General features: G+C 44.6%; 1 protein-coding gene across 2 annotated transcripts in view; it reads right to left on the bottom strand.

The window, feature by feature from the left end:
• Positions 1-2,688: 2,688 nt before the first annotated feature.
• The window catches only part of LOC122789461 (peroxisomal N(1)-acetyl-spermine/spermidine oxidase-like), a 474,880-nt gene continuing 457,262 nt past the window's right edge, over positions 2,689-20,306 (bottom strand). For both annotated transcript variants that reach the window (XM_044056939.1, XM_044056936.1), the window contains exon 8: positions 2,689-3,293. In XM_044056939.1, the coding sequence (XP_043912874.1) occupies positions 3,147-3,293 (147 nt within the window). In that variant the 3' untranslated portion in view covers positions 2,689-3,146. The remainder of the gene's footprint in view (positions 3,294-20,306) is intronic.

Below are 20,306 nucleotides of genomic sequence, written 5' to 3'. Positions count from 1 at the left end.
TATTATTATTATTATTATTAATTAGGGCAAGGTTGGAGACTGCCCTATAGGCCAGGCACAAGTCACCTCTTAGCATCCTATAAGACACAGAGTAAACTGCCAGGGCTTTCAGCCTGCCATGTAAGTCACGGTTTGGAGTCCTTGTATTTTCTTAGTGTGAAACTTCTGAAGTCTCTCCATCTGTTGCAGGTGTTTGGAGAGGAACATGCAAAAGTGTGCATTACACTCTGTTAGTGGTCTGATGAGGGTCGAGTATAGTGGAGTTATAGAACATCTCTTGACCTGGATGCTATGCCCTTGCTTATGAGGTGTGCTACATAGAAAGCTTTCCTTACAACTGTGGAAACTCAGTGGTCAAAGTCCAGATTGCTATCAACCTGTGTTCCCAAGTCTAGCACCACTGGGTTGGAAATCAGGGGGGGGGGGTGCTGTCAATATTCTAATTTGTAAGGAAATCCATTTTGCCAAAGGGAATAATAATGCATTTTTTGCATTTAGTTTTAGACCATGGCTTTGGTACCAATCATTTGTTTGTGTTAGCCGTTCTCGTAATAAGCTGACATTGTTGGGGGACTCAGTGTTTGCTCACAGTTTGCAATCATCATCTACTTTGGCCTGGACTTCTAAGAAATAGATGCCAAACAGTAAAGGGTCTAGCACAGACCACTGTGGTACTCCAGTGATGATGGGTCGTCTGGTGGATGTGGATTCACCAATTTTGACAGTGTGTGTTCTGTCGGTCAGCTAACTGGCTACCCATCTAGTAATGTAAAGGTTAATTCCTATCTGGGAAAGTTTCTCAACGATGCTAGAGTGGGAAAGTGTTTCAAAAGCCCTGACAAGGTGGAAATATGCAGTGTACACTGTCTTACCTTCGTCTATGGCCTTGGTGACATTCTCAAAGAAGTCCACCTGGTTTAATAACCATTATCTACCCTTAAAGCCAAACTGGGTTAGTTCTGGCATTTGTAGGTCGCCTATGCCCTTGTTGGCAAGGTCCATAATAATACTTTCCATGGCCTTGCAGATGAGGCTGGTTAAACCTATGGTTTGATGGCCCCCCTTTGTGCAGGGAGATTACTATTGCTGTTCTCTATTCTGTAGGAACATAGTCAGTTCTCAAACTATGATTAAACAGAACGCCAAGTAGGTCCGCTAGGTCTTGTTTCAGATTGTTTAGTTAACCTGGGATATTATGTGGTCCCATTGAGGTAATGTTTTGGCCTTGGCGGGTGCAGACATGACCTATTATTCCCTAGAGATACTAGACAGAGGGCTGGTGTCAGACATGCTTTGGGATAAGGTTTGTGGGGATAGGGGGGTGAAATTTGCTCTGAATCTGTCAGCTAGCAGGTTGGCGACATCTTCCAGTGTAGTATAAGTGATCCCATCTACAACCAGTTCTGTACACAGCTGGGCATTCCCTTTTAGAATTCAGATGTAGTTAAAGAATGCCTTATGATTATCCTTGGCTAGGGATGCGATTTTAGTTTCATAATTTGCTTTAGAAGACTTTAAAAGATTTCTGATTTTCTTGTTTAGGCTTAACAGGGAACTCTTCCTCTGTAGAATGATATCCCTTCTTGCTTTTGGGCAACAGTTTCTTCCTCTTCTTATATAATCTGTTTATACTAGAAGTCCACCACAGTGGCTTGTTTTTACGGGAAGACTTGTTTTTGATCCGGTCAGGTACAGCACAGTTTACGTAGTCGCTTAAGTGTACAGGGCATCTGTGTACAATTCTATGTAATGATCACTGATGTCTGGGATTGCAAGTGCTATGATGCTCTTTATATCATTGGTTAGCACGCTGTAGTTAGCTTTGGTAAAGTTTTTTTAAATTTTTGTTCCTGTGAAGGTGTCAGTTCCAGTAGTTACTTCAAACGAGACTGATATGTGGTATGACCTAAGGAGTGCATCATGCATGGGGAAGCACAATGACCCCCCCCCCCATGTTGGTGAGGACTATGTCCAGAACATTAGAATCCTAGTGGGGGTGCAAACTATCTGTTCCAGAGCATTTGTGTTAAAGTCTGGGAAACTCTGGGCAAGTATAGTTTTTGCTTGTGTATGTCCCCCAGTCTATGTAAGAAGAGTTGAGGTCTGCAATGACTAAGGTGTTAGGTTGTATGGCAAGGGATTCCAGTAAATCGAGGTAGGCGGTGTGCTTATCCTGGTTCATGGTGGGGAATCTAAAGCTAGCAATGATGTGGTATGGTACTTTCCAAACTGTTAAGTGGACATGGAGAAGTTTGACAGAGTCATGCTGTTTGACCAGTTTAGAAATGTATTTGGCTTTAATGAAGATGGATACACCTCCACCTTTGACTGCTTCACTGTCATTTTGAGGTATGAATGTGTGGAAGGCATTGTAGCCTTGCATTGTCGGGGTGCTCTCAGCGGCCTTGAACCATGTCTCGGTAACTGCATAGTTGTCACATCCTCTAAAATGGGCAGTGCAGTTTCATGTTTAAACTCCTAGCATTAAGCAGTATAACCCTGAGTTTGTCTCAATTAGATTTTGTTATGTTGGAAAATTTGTTGTTTTGACATTGCCTAAAAAGGGCACTATGGGGGAGGCAAGGGTCTTTGCCAGTATTCGAAAGCCTGGAGAGATGGGTCCAGACCATCTCTAGCAAAGCAGCAAGGTTTGTCTACCACATCCTCCCAGGCTGACAGATACTGGACCCCCCCTGGACTGACACCAGAAGATGAGCCAATTGCTGAAGTCAATCATTTTTTGTTTATATTGTGGCATCATCCTGGGTGAGGGTAGGATCCTGCTTAGGGCTAGGGACCTACCTGTCTGAGACACGTAATCGGAGTTCCATAATGTTTCTCTTCATATAGTCATTAGACATAAGTCTCAAGTCATTCACTCCTACATGGACTATGACAGAGTCATAACCGTACTTGTTGTTGAGTGACTTGAGTGCATGCATGATTTGTCAGATCCTGGCACCCGATAAGCAGCTGAAAGTGATCTTTACCTTGTCCAGTCTGGTGAGGGGGATATCTGTGTCTCTCACTATGAAGTTGTCATTTATATGATGTCACTGTAAAATATTTCTGTGCTATTCATTAAAATGCATCTTAAGTTCAGATTCATACATCTTTTGACAAAGTAAGAATGTGCACTTAGTGTTTCACAGTTTTGACTTTGAACGCAGAGAATCAGGAGTATAAAACTTGATAATTCGGTCTGCTTCTCTCCGTCCTGAGAGTAAGGCACCATGAGTGGTCGAGTAGAAGTTACGGTGAGTGGCTTCTCCAGCAAACAAAACCTGTAATGGCTGTAAATATAAAAATTAAAAATGTTACAGCAAGGAAGACAAACCAGGATGACGAAAAAGATGCTTTAATCCACATTAAAATCTGAAAAAAAACGTGCTAACAGGTTAAAAGTCAGAATGCAATTAAATAATATCTTGTGGAATTTTTATTGCTATTTTCTGCAGTAATGCATAAAGAATACCACACTTTGATATTCGTTTTTTTTTACTATTGCTACATTCAGTATTTATATTTATATCCAATTGTTCCACATTACTATTTCAGAAATACTCGTCTCAGAAACATTACAAAATACCAATCAAGAAGAAAGTTTATCAGAAAGCTAAAAATAAATTAAATAAACCAGTAACAAATAAAGAGACATTCTCCATTTACAATCTTAACCATAATATGCCTTTATTCTTTCCCTGCCCAGTTCAGATGCATTCGTCCATATCTAACCCTGCCCAGATGATGGTATCTATATGTTTCAAGTCTCTTTCTGGCATCAGCTTCTGTTAGACGATAATGGAAATGTGTGAGCACGTGGGTCTGTTTGCATATGACGCTGCCTCACAGAAAAAGGAATGTTTTCAGGGCTTGTGCATTACATTCCGCCATGAGTGCCAGGCGAGTGCTTCTGAATTGCTTTTTACTCTAGCCCTGATGGATATGCAACAATGCTTTTAAATGTTGCCTCCAGCAGCATCTACGCACTTCCTAACGAATACATGGCAAGTTCAAAATGGCCGCAGTGAAATAATTAGAAGTTATGTACTCACCATAACGTTCCATCTGAGTAGGTGACTTCATTTGGATGCAACCTGTGGGTATCGGATCCGACCTCGGATCCCAGCCGGCATTTCAAAAGCTTAGGCTCCGAGCTCCTAGCTCCTCCCTCTTACCCATAACCCCTTGCCAAGCCCTGACTGACCTCAGATTGAGTTTGCCTAAATAATACTGACTACAGTACATGAACAAAGCATAAATACTCGCTCTATAAAGGTCAGGGGGATGGAGGGGGGGATGGTTGCATCAAAATGAAGTCACCTACTCAGATGGAACGTTATGGTGAGTACATAACTTCTAAATCTGAAGTAGGCAGACTTCATTTGTCTGCAACCTGTGGGACAGAGTCCCCAGCTACCTGAATCTTGGGCGGCCGTCATGGAAGGATGTTCCGGAGCACCGCTGAGCCAAAGGATGCTCTTCCCTGGAAACAACATCCACCTTATAATGAGAAATAAAGGTATGAGGCGAGGCCCAAGTAGCTGCCGCGCAGATATCATCCAATGACACCACGGGACTTAAAGGCGGCTGGCGTGGAGACTGCCCTAGTAGAATGAGCCGTAACCCTCTGAGGAGCAGGTCTACCTGAAGTGTCATAAGCCTGCAGAATACAATTAGCAATCCACCTAGATAGTGTGACTTTAGACACTGCTTTACCCAAAGCAAATTTAGCAAAGGAGACGAACAGCTGATCTGATTGCCTGTGACCAGCTGTTCTGTGAATATAAAATCGTAATTGTCTATGAACATCCAAGGAATGCAATTTGTATTCTCCTTTGTTTGAGTACTTGGGAAAAAACACAGGTAAATTGATTGATTGGTTGATATTAGATTCTGAAGAGACCTTCGGAAGAAAAGATGGATTGGTCCTGAGGCATACCCTATCTGGAAAGAAGGAAAGGTAAGGCGGCTTGACGCATAGAGCCTGAAGTTCAGACACTCTTCTGGCTGAAGTGATAGCTACTAAGAAGGCAGTCTTCCAGGAAAGGTACTTTAGGTCTGTAGAAACTGCAGGCTCGAAGGGAGGAGCAGTAAGGGCTTGCAGAACTAAAGATAGGTCCCAAGGTGGTACAATCTCCTTGACTGGAGGCCTCAACAAAAAAATTCCTTTGAGAAAGGTTTTGCACAATTTCGCCGTCATGAGGGGAGCTGTCTCATGACCAATGTGATAATGCGAGATGGCTGCCAATTGTACCTTAATCGTGGAAGAACTTGCCCCTTGATGAAAGAGGTCTGTTAAAAAATCCAGCACTGCTGACATTGGTGCTGAGAAAGGATCCAAAGTTCTCTGAACCGCCCAAATAGAGAATCTCTTCCATTTACTCCGATAAACCTGCCTGGTGGAAGGTTTATGAGCTGCCACTAAGATGGCCTTGACTGGTGACGAGATACCGGGAGTCCTAATCAAGGATGGAACTGGAGCAGCCAAGCTGTCAATTTCAGGGTGCGTAGATTGGGAACCGAAATTCCCAGAGGGTGGGAGATGAGATCCGGAATCGGATCCAGAATCCAGGGTGGATTGATTTTGTGAGACCATACAAAGGGGAACCAGGGTTGACGAGGCCAGAACGGGGCAATGAGAATCATTCTGCTCCCCAAACTGTTGGCTTTCTGCAGAAGCCTCTGCATCAGAGGTAGTGGAGGGTAGGCATAAAGGAGACCGGGAGGCCAAGCATGCACCAGCGCATCTCGGAATTCCCTGGTGGGGAAGCAGAGCGAAGAAATTGTCGCATTTGGCGTTTGAGGGAGAGGCAAAAGATCGCAACAGGGTTGCCCCAAACGGCAAAAATCTTCTTCGCTACCTGAGGATTGAGAGACCACTCGTGAGGTGAAAGAATGGTGCGACTGAGTTTGTCCGCAAGGATGTTGGATTTTCCCGGAATGTGCGTTGCTACCAGAAAGCGTTTGGTGGAAATTGCCCATTCCCAGACTCTCATGGCCTCTCGACAAAGGGGATAGGACCTGGTTCCTCCCTGTTTGTTGATGTACCAGACTACCGACATGTTGTCTGTCTGAATCGCAATAGTCCCTGAAGGAAGAACGTGGTGAAGTGCTTGCAACGCTAGGAGCACCGCCCTCATTTCCAGGACATTTATATGCAACGACGTCTCTGTGGGGTTCCACGTGCCTTGGACAATCTTTCCCGTAGAATGCCCCCCCCCCCACCTGAGGCAAGAAGCGTCCGTGGTCACTGTGGCTCGGGGAAATGCAGCACAAAAAGGTCTCCCTGTCAGGGGCTCCAGAGAAAGAAGCCACCAAAGAAGGGAATCCTTGCACGCTTTGCTGACCGCTATCGGAGTGTTGAGCGAGGAACAGAGAGGGGACCACTGAAGCTGAAGGGTCCATTGAAGAACCCGCATGCGTAAGCGTGCATGAATAAGAAGCGGGATAGCTGCCGCCATCGAACCTAGGGCCCTCAGGACCGAAGCTGCAGTCGGAAATGGTTGCAGGACCGCTGCTACATGACACTTCAGGTTGGCAATTCTGTCTGGAGTGAGGAAGGCTCGCATTGACCTGGTGTTTAGCCTTCCTCCTATGAAATCTATAGCTTGTGTGGGGTGCAGCAAAGATTTCTCCCAGTTGACAGTGATGCCCAGCCTTGGGGCTAGTCGAAGAAAGTAGTCCCTGGCTGAGCACAGAAGATGCCTTGATTATGCCGTCAGGAGCCAGACGTCCAGGTACGGGAAGACCTGTAATCCCTGGAGCCTCAGGTGGGCCGCTACCACCGCTAGAACCTTGGTGAACACCCTGGGGGCTGAGGTGAGACCAAAGGGGAGGACCCTGAACTGGTAATGACTGGCTCCCAGCCGGAAGCGAAGAAACCTCCTGGACCGTCTGTCCATGCGAATGTGGTGGTATGCGTCCTTGAGGTCGATGGAGCACATCCAGTCGTTCTCCCTCAAGAGGGGGAGTATAGATTGAAGGGTGACCATCCGGAACTTTTGCTTGGTTACTGACAGGTTCAGCAGGGAAAGATCTAAGATTGGTCTTAAGTCCCCGTTTTCTTTGGCACCAAAAGAACCTGGAGTAAAACCCTGACCCGGTTTGATCTGGGGACGCACTGGATAGCTCTTTTTTCTAGCAGCTGTTCGATTTCGATAGCTGCTGCCTCCCTTTGGTCGGGTGGAACATCTGGGAGGCTGCGAGATCTGGGAACTTTGTACAGGGGGATTGTATAACCTCTGGATATCACGTGAAGCACCCAACGGTCTGATGTGATGGACTCCCAAGAAGTTAGGTGCCTCGGCGCCCCGACTGCCTCCAGAGACGGGCAGCCGGGCAACCCTTCAGGGCTGCTGCGTGGGTCTCTCAGAGAAAGGTTCTCTGGACCCAAAGTTTCTAGGAGCCCCCCTGCCTCTAGGACGGCGACCTCCCTGTCCTCCTCTGCCACGGGAGGACTGGTTATCCGGAGCAGGTTGGGACTGCTGCGATTTCCGGAACCACATCTTCTTCTGTCCCTTTTGGTTCTTCGAGAAGGACCTCTGGGGAGCTGAGAAGTGGACTCCGACGGCAGACAGCGCCTTCCCGTCCTTTTCGCTCTGGACCAGTGTTTCGCGAACAGTCTTGCCAAACAAGGCAGAACCATCAAAGGGGGCATTCGCGAAAGTCGCCTTGAAGGGCTCTGCGAAATCACAGTGGCGGAGCCAGGCCTGCCGCCTCATGACTAGGCCTGCTCCACTGGCTCTAGCGGCTCCCTCGGTAGCATGAGAAAGTAGCCGCATAGATGTGTTAGAAACCGATCTAAGAGTGGCCATTCGGGTGGAGTATACCTGCTTATCCTCACCCGACATGGACTCTGGGGGAGATGCAGCGTATTCTTTAATCAGATCCCGCTGCATCCTGATGACGTGTGCCATGTAGTTCAGCACTCTCAAAGAGAAGGTTGCTGAACTGAAAACTCGCTTCCCAATGCGATCCATCGAGCGGGACTCCTTGCCCGGAGGATGCATAGAGGGACTCTCCTGGGCCAATTCCCTCTTAGTGGCTGCAGCCATCATCATGGCATCTACTGGGGGCCCTTGCTCCAGTGAGTGCGGTCCGGAGGGAAAGGATACGGTCAGGACACTTGGGTACAGGCTCAACGGTGTCCGGATCCTTCCACGCTCTGATGGATATAAGGTCCACCAGAGGGTCGGCAGGAGGGGACACCCAAGAGGTAGATGGGCCCGCCTCGAATGCCTCCAAGAACACAGACTCGTCTGAGGAAGCCTTGGGGGCAGACCACCCCCCCCTGATCCTTAACATTTCCATAATGTCTCCAAATGAGACGTCTTCAGGGGTGATCTTGGGGAGCCTTCCCCTTCATCCAAGTCTGTGTCTTCGGTAACGGACTCGGGGGAGTCCATGTGCCTCCTTTTGCACTTATGCTTCCGAGGTACTTCATCGGGGGGGCTGTCCGAGGAGTACTCTTCCGCAGCTGGATGTTCCAAGGGAACTACTTGGGACATCGAGGCGGGCTGTCCCTGGGGCCGGCTGGTGGGAGCCTGGCCCAATTGCAAGGGAGTGCGGGATGGAGCCGTGGCAGGGACCGGGGGTCCGGACGTCCTCAACAGTGCCCTTTCCACTACGTCGAAGGCCGAGGGGGAGCCAGCTTCTCTAAACCCCGAGAGCCGACCCCCACTCGGATCCGACGCACGGATCGGAGCCGGAGCCGAAACCGTCGGATCCGAGAGACCGCTCCGACCTGGACGGAGCCGAAGACACACCAGCTCCCTCGGATCCGAGGCTCGGTCCTCGGCTCCGAGAGGTCGGGTCCGAAGTACCCGAAGCACTCAAGGGATGGGACGGATCCGAGGTGCGCCGACCTATCGGATCCGACCCACCCCCGGATCCAACTCTGCCCGGCGCCGACAGCTCCGAACCCATGGTATGGGTCGGAGAAGGAGCCAAAGGCGAAAAAGTCAAGCCCCTCCCGGATGGGGGGGGGCTAGGAGCACTCCCATTTGCATTTGGGCCTGGATGAATTTCCTCATCATCCGGTCCATATCTGCTTCACTCATGGAGAATGTGGATCTGGTGGAGGCCACCGGAGCGGACCTAGAGAGCCGCCTTGGGGACCTCACTGAAGGGCTAGCCTCCTCCTCCTCGGGCCCAGGAGAGAACCGAGGGGAGTGGAGCCGAGGAGGAGGAAAGCTAGAAGGCACAGGGGAGGCCCGCTTAGATGGAGGAGCCGAACTGGAGGTTTCAGCTCTCCATTTGTGGTGCCTCTCCCTGTGCCTCTCCTTCTTCTCTCTCTCCCTAGAAGACTCTCTCCTCCGGCATCTTAGAGGGAGGTTGAGTCCCAGCCGGTGGAGGAGAGCCCACAGCAACTGCTTGCTGAGTAGGGGCAGAAGCGGCGGTATCTGGAGGGAGAAGTCCCGCCAGCACCAGCTTCGACCTCCGTTCCCACAAAGCTCGGGGGTTGAACCCTGCACAAATGGTACAACCAGATGACAGGTGTTCAACCCCCAAGCATGATGCACGAGTGTGGCCATCCGCTGGGGACAGCTTATGGCCACACTCGGTACATTTAGAGAATACAGCCTTATGGGCTTCAGACATGTTAAGCCCTAACAGGCCTCAAACAAACACACACACACAAACTACGCAAAACCCGAGAAAAGTTTAAAAGAAAGAGAGAGGAAAGCCTAACACAACCACTTCTAACTAATTAAATTAAAAAAGTTAAAGTTTTTGAAAATTTTTCTGTCAGAAAAACTTATCTGCACTAGGAGCTCAAGGAATCCGTCGCAACTTGAGAGCGGCAAACGAAATCTGAGGTCAGTCAGGGCTTGGCAAGGGGTTATGGGTAAGAGGGAGGAGCTAGGAGCTCGGAGCCTAAGCTTTTGAAATGCCGGCTCGGATCCGAGGTCGGATCCGATACCCACAGGTTGCAGACAAATGAAGTCTGCCTACTTCAGATCAGATGTTTGGGCAATTTTCCTTCCTCCCTTAGTGGTTTCTTTAGTGAACAGATTTCTCTCTCAAACTTAAATCCCCAGCAGTCCGCAGATAAAAAAACAATGAGCTAAAACACTGGTTAAATAATACAATTATGAAGAGATTACATTTTAAAACGGAGTAATTGTTTAATGAACAGGGGTGGCCTAGTGCTGCACTATTTACTACTGCTGCCACACAGTGCTTCTTTTTTTCAGTTTGGCTCTTGGCCAAGGTGCCTTCTAAGCACAGTCTGTGCATCCTCCATATGGCTGCATAGGTTTTCTCCAGTTGTCTCCTACAATGCTGCATACTGGATGAAGCTTGCTTTTGTTCAAGTTCCCCTTTTCTTTTAGTATGATATTCATCTAGCCCCTCAGCAGATTCTACATTTACTTCTTAACTCTGGTCCTTCCCTGTTAGTTTCCACAATGGCCTGTGTGAGATACTGCCAGCCATGGCAGGAGAAACAAGGCAGTGGATGTGAATGCATGCCAACACATCTAGCTGGAGGTTTGTAAATAAATGCATGTCTTTTGTGTATCAAACTGATTTCCACAGATGCATGTGTTTAAAAATGTATTTGTAAAGTTGCTTATGTTAAAATGCATCAACAGTGTGCCGTGCTGGGAAAAAAATAAATATCAATGCATTATTGCAACTGAATTAAATGTACAGGTTTCAACAGAGGATACTGGAAGAACAGAGGTTAATCACAATCCAGCTGCAACAAATTTTAATCATCTCCTTCTTTTGGCTTTTCACGGTTAGGGGTCGCCACAGCAGATCACCTGTCTGGTCATGATTGGCCGTGGAGTTTTACGGTGTTGAGTTGCCAGCCAGGTGCCCAACCTTCCACAGAAGGTACACACATGCACGCACTCATGCCTAGGGCCAATTTAGCGTGTCCAATCCACCTACAGCATGTCTTTGGGATGTGGGAGGAAACCAGAGCACCTGGAGGAAACCCATGCGACCACAGGGAGGACATGCAGACTCCGCACAGAAGGCACCCCAGCCGAGGATCGAACCGGAGAACGTCTTGCTGTGAGGAGGCAATGTTAACCGCTGCACCATCGCAGCCACCCTTTGCAGCAAACTTTAATACATATATCTTAAATTAAATTACTTTATGGATTAAGCCATAAAGATGTTATCTGACTGTTTTCAATGGATCCAGCGACGCACTGTCTAAGCTAGAGAATAGGTTGTAGCTCCTGTAGGAAGAGTGGAATTTTTTATGGTTTTATGACTTCCAGGAGATCTGAGCAAAGCTGTATCTGTGTGTATGGTAACACACAGGTGATAAAATCCTGTCAGCTTCTAGTGTTGCCGACAGCATGGGAAACGAGTCGGATGACCAGATGTGTGAAAGGTCATTCTCTATGCCAAAAATAACATTTAGATATTAGTAGGAGTTTGCTCTCAGCATTCTGCCCGGGATCTGACAAGGACTACTCACCCACATCATTGTGAGTTACGGTAGTAAGTAACTTAACTAGGGCGCAGTAATTTAGTCAATCAGAAATAGATAGTGAGATTAGCTAAATACTGTTTTTCTACAATTGTGTGAAACTTTCTATCGGTGTTATTTATAATATTCCCTGTTACTGAAACTTTGGTGTTTACTTTAGATATTTAGTATTTTCATGTTCTTTTATTATTATTAAATATATTTAAAACTACTCATTTTGGCTGGTCTTTTTTTTAGAAAACATTCAAGTTTTGAGAGTATTTGTACATATTTATTGGGTGATAACTCTGGCCACTCCTGAAAGCCTGGCCATTTGGTCAACATTACCATTTGCATTAATATTTACTTCACTCAGTATAACTGGATACACTTTTAAGAGCCTTGTAGTAATTGACTGTTGGCAGTGAAACTGCCTTATAGTCTGGGCAGAAGGAGGCATAGCTAATAAACCTGTGCCAGCTTTTCTCAGGTGTGTGTGTGTGTGTGTGTGTGTGTGTGTGTGTGTGTGTGTGTAAATCAAATCTCAAAGAGGGTTTCTCTCAGCTACTTGGGGCAGAGACATGAAGCACTGGTTTCACAGAGAGGGTGCTGGAGGACTTGGCTTGGACACTCAGCTGAGGACCCAACCCTACAGCTGTACTAGTGGGCAGTCTTATTGGGGATCTGGAGAGAAACGGTGAAATCTAGACCCCAGACTGTGTGTTTCCTGTGTGCTCTTAAGGGAAATTGTGCTTTATGCATACGGGACTGCATCTGGAAATACCGAGTGTACCCATTTGTATTCCAAGTGAACATCCTTCTCCAGTGTCAGTGGTAAGGATTCAAGCTCCGTGATTACTGGCCCAGTGAGAGGCCATCACAACCAGTTTTATTAATTTAATGACTGGAGCCTTTTGGCAAGATTAAGTATCAGGTTATCTTAACCCTTCCACTCTGAGACAACTCGAATTCCTCTGTGTCTCTTCTACTTCCGCATCTATTTCTTTACTGGGCCTATGACGTTCTGGCAATAAATCTGACTGAACCCCCCCATATCTTCCACAGCTCTCAAATTAAGAAAGTATTTGTTAATGATCACATCAACAGTTTAGTTAGGCACTACAGCTACTAGGTGAAAGACTGCCTAAAACAGTTTGTATTGTTAGCTGTGTTACTGAGTACTGCCTTTTGTCTCCAGGTATACTTATTACTTCAGCCTAAAACAGTTTGTATTGTTAGCTGTGTTACTGAGTACTGCCTTTTGTCTCCAGGTATACTTATTACTTCAGCCTAAAACAGTTTGTATTGTTAGCTGTGTTACTGAGTACTGTCTTTTGTCTCCAGGTATACTTATTACTTCAGCCTAAAACAGTTTGTATTGTTAGCTGTGTTACTGAGTACTGTCTTTTGTCTCCAGGTATACTTATTACTTCAGCCTAAAACAGTTTGTATTGTTAGCTGTGTTACTGAGTACTGTCTTTTGTCTCCAGGTATACTTATTACTTCAGCCTAAAACAGTTTGTATTGTTAGCTGTGTTATTGAGTACTGCCTTTTGTCTCCAGGTATACTTATTACTTCAGCCTAAAACAGTTTGTATTGTTAGCTGTGTTATTGAGTACTGCCTTTTGTCTCCAGGTATACTTATTACTTCAGTTTTTTGTTTATTAGTTGTTTTATACTAACATACAGTGAACTAATTAATGTAGTCATGCTTCTGAGTCAATTATTCTATTTCTTCCTATTCTACAAATTACTACATTTAACAAGTTTAGTACAAACCCTATGAAAAAAAGGCTGTCCTCTACAGTTCTAGTAGTTATCATCATATTGCATAGGATTACATTTGGCTATAGCTTTCTGGCTAGCATCAACAGTGTTTACAGGTATACTATTGCTTATTTGTTCAACATTTTATGTGCCCTGTTCTAAAACCAGTTCAGACAGTAACATTTTTACTTTCTGAAGGCAAAGACGCATACTTACGTGAAAGTTTATTTTTAGCTCTTGGTACCTCCAAGTCTGATTTGGGTTGTGCAATGTCAGTTTATTTTATTTATTTTTCTTTTGTTTATCGGGATGGACTGACTGGAGGTCCATTTACAACAGAGGCCCGGGGAGAAAAGCTCCACATAAAATCATAAGCACAAATAGCAACAATACTGATATTATACATAGTGTTAAAAAGCGTTATACAAGTAGTATCTAGTGAGAAAAGAAAATGGTAAAGGCAATTCAGATCAGCAATATTTACACGTGCAATCTGTTTGTTGTAAAAAAAAAAAAAAAATTACAACAAGCTCATATTTGCTAAGGGATAATGTTTGTACCAAGCATGTTTACTGAAGGCATGTACTGTGAGAGAAAGAGAGAAAGTGTGGAGGTAACAGGTTTAGGTTTGAGTGACACATGGAGAGAGCCAAGAACTTGAGGTGAGCCTTCAGGGAGTTTTTGAATTGTGTGGTATTTGATGCAGAAGTCATGAATGGAGGGAAATTATTCCAGGTTTTTGCTATACTATGTGAAAATAGAGCTTTGCCTGCTTTGTTGTTAGCTGATGAGATAGAGAGAAGTGATTTGTTGACAGAGTGGAGTGGATGATTTGGTATGTAGACAGTCAGCAATCGCCTACGAGCGGGAGTTTTGTTGGGTTGTTTTGGGTTTTTGTAAGTTATGACAAGTTGGTGATTAATAACTGTGGGAGCTCAAGCCACTGAAGTTGTTTAAGAGGTATGCAGTGATGGGTTTGAAATGGGGAATTATTAGCAAACTTAGTGATTTTGTTGTAACAAGAGTCAAGTTTGTCTAGGTCAGACTTCCTAATATAAGTGAGAATTGGGGCGGCATACATTAGTGTGGAAAGAAGGTGGGTTTGAGCTAGGGTGACCTTAGCCTGATCTGATAGACAGTGCTTATGTCTGTATAGGGAACCCATTTTTTTGTGCACCTTTTTATAGTTGCTTTGTTTGGGGTGAATAGAAGTAGTTTTGTTTGGATTTAAGATGAGTTGAATATTAGTGATCCACCTTTTTACCGAGGCAAAGGATTCTTGGGGTAGGTGGTGTAGGGTGGTAAGAGATTGGGTTGAGCAGATTAGGGTGGAATCATCTGCATACTGTATTAATGAGGCCTGCAGGGTGGAGGTATGTAGATTATTGGTGAAGATAGAAAATAGCAGTGGACCCAATATGGAACCTTGAGGTACACCAATGGTAGTTGGGCATAAAGGGGATAGAACTCCTTGCCACTGGACAGCTTGTTGTTGGTCTGATAGGTAATTTTCAAACCAAGCAATAGTGTTAGGGGTAAAGGTTAAAGAGGTTAAAGTATCTATTAGTATAGGGTGAGAAACCATATCAAATGCTTTGGAGAGGTCCTGAAATATAGCAGATACAAATTTGTTATTTCTATGTTGGTTAACCATGTTTGTGAAGTAGAAAAGGGCGGTGGTTGTGCTGTGGTGTGGGCGGAAACCATGTTGTGTAGGGGAGAGGAGACTGAGTTTAGGAAATACATGATTTGAAAGTGTATGCATTTCTCCAATATCTTTGATAAAGGAGACAGAATGGCAATGGGGTGGTAGTTTGAAAAATCAAAGGAATTTTCACCCTTATGAAGTGGAATAATGTAGGAGATTTTCCACAGTTTAGGGATAAAGGATTCCTGTAAACAGCGGATAATAAGGATTGAGACTGGGTAGGATATGGAGTTGGAAGCCATTTTTAGGAAATTTGCTGGTAAACCATCTGCTGCAAGAGTAGTGGGTTTAAGTTTTAAGAGGTGTTTTATTATCGTAGAAGTTGGGACAGGTGAGAAAGTAAAGGGAGACGAGTTGTTAGGAGCTGTTGGCATGGATGAGTAGCTATTTTTGGATAGTTCAGTAGATAGAGATTTAATGGATTCAGTAAAGTGATGGTGAAATTTGGAGGCTATATCGCCATCTGTATTTGTGGAGGTTGAAGTGGAAGCTGGTGTGGTGGTTTTACCAGGTTTTAGTAGGGTGGTAATTGCGTGCCAGAACTTTTGAGGGTTGTTGGAGTGTTTGTTTTGGATATTTAGATAGTAGTTCTGTTTATCAAGTTTTGTCTGTTGTTTGACCTGATTCCTAAGGTGTTGGTAGTTTTGTTTGGAAAGACTTGTGTTGTCTTTCTTCCAGGTTTCCCATGCATTATCTCTGGAATTTAATAGGGCTCTAGTGCACTTACTAAGCCATGGAGCATGGTGAAGTTTAGATCTAACTGCACTTATGGGGGCTATTAAATCAAGGCACTTAGTAAGAGTATTATTAAAATAGTCTACTGCTTGGTCCAAATGGAGGGTGCGTAGTGGTTCACAGTTACATTTTATTAACGTAGTGTTGAGATCTAGAGGGTTAACATTGCGATCATTTCTGACTTGTCTATAGACTGTAGGTTGGGGTATGTTAATACGTTTGCGTAGGAGGAAAGTTGGGAGGCGGTCGCTATGTCCATCTGGTAGACAACCTGTTTGGTAGTTTTGTTGTGGGTAATTTTCTAATGTCCAATCTAGTATAGATTCATTTTGGGACTTTTTATCTACTTTAGTAGGTTCTTGAATGAGTTGTGAGAATCCGTACAGGTTGGTGTAGTTAGTGGGGGGGTTAGAATTGCAGGCTAGCCAATCAGTGTTTAGGTCTCCTAGTAGAATAGTCCTCTTTGGGGAGGTTGTCTTTTACCCACTGAAGAATTTCTTCAATTATTGTTGAGTTATTACCTGGAGGGATGTATGCACAAAGAATATGGATACTCTTTTTTGTTTATGAGTAGCATAGAGCCTATGATCTCAGCAGTATTAAATTTTGGTAGAGGAGTTAGAAGAGGTTGTATGGTAAGTGTATTTTTATACACAACTGCACCACACCCTGCCTTGTTTCCTGTCCTATCTAGTCTTAGGATATTATATCCTGGAGGGAGGATTTACTCGTTCTGTGTGCTGGGTTTTAGCCAGATCTCTGTTATGGTTAGAATGTCGGGGAGTTGGGGGTTATGAATGCGTGTAAGTGAGGGGGTTTGTTTGATACACTGCAACAGCTAAGGTTAATGAAGGAGAGTAGTGGGTTATGAATGCATGTAATTGAGGAGGTTTGTTTGATACACTGTGACAATTAAGGTTAATGATAAGTACTCTGTTATGGTTAGAATGTCAGGGGAGTTGGGGGTTATGAATGCGTGTAAGTGAGGTGGTTTGTTTGATACACTGCGACAGATAAGGTCAATGATAAGTACTCTGCTATGGTTAGAATGTCAGGGGAGTTGGGGGTTATGAATGCGTGTAAGTGAGGGGGTTTGTTTGATACACTGCGACAGTTAAGGTTAATAAGTACCCTGTTATGGTTAGAATGTCAGGGGAGTTGGGGGTTATGAATGAGTGTAAGTGAGGGGATTTGATACACTGCGACAGTTAAGGTTAATGATAAGTACTCTGTTATGGTTAGAATGTCAGGGGAGTAGTGGGTTATGAATGCGTGTAAGTGGGGGGGTTTGTTTGATACACTGCGACAGTTAAGGTTAATTATAAGTACTCTGTTATGGTTAGAATGTCAGGGGAGTTGGGGGTTATGAATGCGTGTAAGTGAGGGGGTTTGTTTGATACACTGCGACAGTTAAGGTTAATGATAAGTACTCTGTTATGGTTAGAATGTCAGGGGAGTTGGGGGTTATGAATGCGTGTAAGTGAGATGGTTTGTTTGATACACTGCGACAGTTAAGGTTAATGATAAGTACTCTGTTATGGTTAGAATGTCAAGGGAGTTGGGGGTTATGAATGGAGTAGTGGGTTATGAATGCGTGTAAGTGAGGGGGTTTGTTTGATACACTGCGACAGTTAAGGTTAATAAGTACTATGTTATGGTTAGAATGTCATGGGAGTTGGGGGTTATGAATACGTGTAAATGAGGGGGTTTGTTTGACACACTGCGACAATTATGGTTAATGATAAGTAGAGCTGCTGTGTGTTGTTTTGGGGGTACAAAGTTGCCTGGTCCTGGATTAGGGTGAATATCTCCAGAGGTGAGGAGGTATTTCTTTAATAATAGATGAAGTCTGATTGTTTGTAGAATGTCTATGTGGAGTTTACATGATAATTTTCTAGTGTAAGATAGTGGAAAGTGCTTGTTGTGTAAAAGTAATGCTGTGTTATTAATTAAAGAGGGCGCTATTGGGAAGCTTATGTGAGCCGAGCGTAGCGAGGCAAATGGAGCGGGGCACAAGCAGACCCTGAGGCTGCAGAGCCAATCTGTTCTGTCTTTCTAGTGCAGACTAGCTATGCACAGGTATTGGCCAAGATAAGGTATTACAAAGGAAAAAAATAAGCTGAATTCCTAAACTTTGGCACTTTATTGTATGAAAGTACCCTTTGCCTTAGTTATAGGAGTAATTGGGGAATCTCTTGTGAATTTCTGCCAGTGCTACGGACCCCCCCCGAGCGGTGTGTTACAGAGCAATGCTTCAGAATTCAATAACAATGAGTATAGGAGATGTAATAACCTTGTTCATTTGCAGGTGACAAGAAAAAAAATTGTTTGACTGTCTGTTTTCCATTTAACTGCAGTCAGTAGTCCCCTAGCAGTGCATGCCTTTCAATGGGGGGGGGGGTCAGAAGACTATAAAGTCCCTAGGAAGGAGATATGGGAGACATTAGGGCAAAGAAAAACACATTATCCTACAATACCTCAACTTCTAATGCACTTTAAAACAGTTCAAGATCACTTTCTGTTTGTAATACACTTTAAAATGGCTACATAGAACAGTTCATTTAGGCTTTACAATAGATAGATTTTAAATCAGTTAGGTACGACAACCCCTTAGCATTTTGACAGCACGTCTTTTTAAACCCCTAAAATGCACTTCTAACAGCTACAATCACGTTATATCTGTTATACAATGCTGTCTGTTGTCGTTCTAAAGTAGGTAGACTGTAAATCAGTTAGGTACAACAACCCCTTACCATTTTAACAGCACATGTCCTTTTAATCCCCCTAAAATGCACTTCTAATAGCTACAACATAGAAGTTATGTTCTTACCATAACGTTCCATGTTAGTTGTCTTCTTCTCGCCTTCTTCTTGCTGGATGGGTTCGGAGCCGACCTCGGCTCCGACTCGGCCACTCTAAAAGCTCGAGAGTTGGTTCCACTGGCTCGAGGCTCCCCTTATATCCCACAATGCTAGGCGAGAGTTACCTCAGATCTCGTTTGTAAGCTAACCCCAGCTTATAACAGTAACAGTATAACTGTAAAACAGAATCCACCTCTAACAACAGGAAGAAAGAAGGGTGACCTACATCCTGAACCAAGAAATATGCATAATAGCATATGACTAAGAAAGAGGTGGTAGAAAGAGAGGTCACGATCACAACTCCTCTAGGTCTGTCCAGGCCAGGGGGAAGGAGGGTGGGGCCAAGAAGAAGGCGAGAAGAAGACAACTAACATGGAGCGTTATGGTAAGAACATAACTTCTATATGTTAAGTTGTCTATCTCGCCTTCATTCTTGCTGGATGGGACCGCGTCCCTAGCACCTTGTCCCGGGTGGCCTAACGGAACAGACTCCTGAGAACAGTGGAACCAAAGTTAGCTCTATGCCTAGAAGCTAAATCCAACTTATAATGAGAAATAAAAGTGTGAGGAGTAGCCCAAGTAGCCGCTGCACAAATGGTGTCAATAGGCAGTCTGTCTTGGAAGGCTAAAGAAGTAGCCAAAGCTCTGGTGGAATGGGCTTTAGGTTTATTAGGCAATTTTTGTTGTCTAATTTCATATACCAGGGAAATCAAAGATGTTAGCCATCTGGATAATGATACCTTTGAAACTGAAAGTCCTTTTCTGCTTTCCGCATAGGAGACAAACAGCTGATCAGATTTTCTGAATTGTTTTGTCCTATCTAAGTAGTACCTTAATTGACGATGAACATCCAGGCAGTGTAATTTTTGTTCAGACCTATTGGAATACTCTGGGAAAAAGACAGGGAGGTCAATGCTTTGGTTTAGATTTGATGTTGAAACCACCTTAGGCAAAAAGGACGGGTTAGTTCGTAAGGATACTCTGTCCTTATGGAACAAAAGATAAGGAGAACGACAACTGAGTGCTTGAAGTTCTGAAACTCTTCTAGCTGATGTGATAGCCACCAGAAAGAGAGTTTTCCATGATAATAATTTCAAGGAACATGAAGCTGCAGGTTCGAAGGGGAAAGAATCAAAGAAGCAAGAACTAAATTTAGGTCCCAAGGAGAAGGAGGATTTCTTATAGGAGGTCTGAGAAGAAAAACTCCTTTCAAAAAGGCTTTGCAAAGTTTGTGGGACATTAGGGCAGATTCAGAAATACCCACATGGAAGTTAGAAATAGCTGCCAATTGAACCTTAAGAGTAGATGGAGATGAACCTGCATGGAAGAGTTCAGCTAGAAAATCAAGGACTAGTTGGATGGAAGCGGTGAAAGGATCTATGTCCTTTCCTTGTGCCCAATATGAGAAGCGTTTCCACTTACTCAAATAAATCTTTCGAGTGGAAGATTTATGGGAAGCTATCAATATATCTCTAACAGAGTGAGATAATTGAGGAAGCCTGGCTACAGTTGGAACTGGAGGAACCAAGCAGTGAGGTTCAGAGAGGGGAGGGAGCGATGAAACTGACCCGACTGGTGGATCAAAAGATCTGGAACTAGGTCCAGATTCCACGGTCGCTCAAAAGAAATCGATGTAGAAAGGGGAACCACACTTGTCGAGGCCAGTAAGGAGCAATGAGGATCAATGAGGCCTTCTGAGCGATAGCTTTCTGTATTACTTGAGAGATCAGTGGGAAAGGAGGAAATGCATACAGAAGTCCCGGGGCCAAACTTGGACTAGAGCGTCCCTGCTGGGTTGGC

Source organism: Protopterus annectens, chromosome 14.part0, assembly GCF_019279795.1.
Source record: "Protopterus annectens isolate FY-2018-M chromosome 14.part0, PAN1.0, whole genome shotgun sequence".
Classification (NCBI taxonomy): domain Eukaryota; kingdom Metazoa; phylum Chordata; order Ceratodontiformes; family Protopteridae; genus Protopterus; species Protopterus annectens.
Note: the sequence above shows the minus strand (reverse complement) of the source record. Positions and strands in the feature narration are given on the sequence as shown.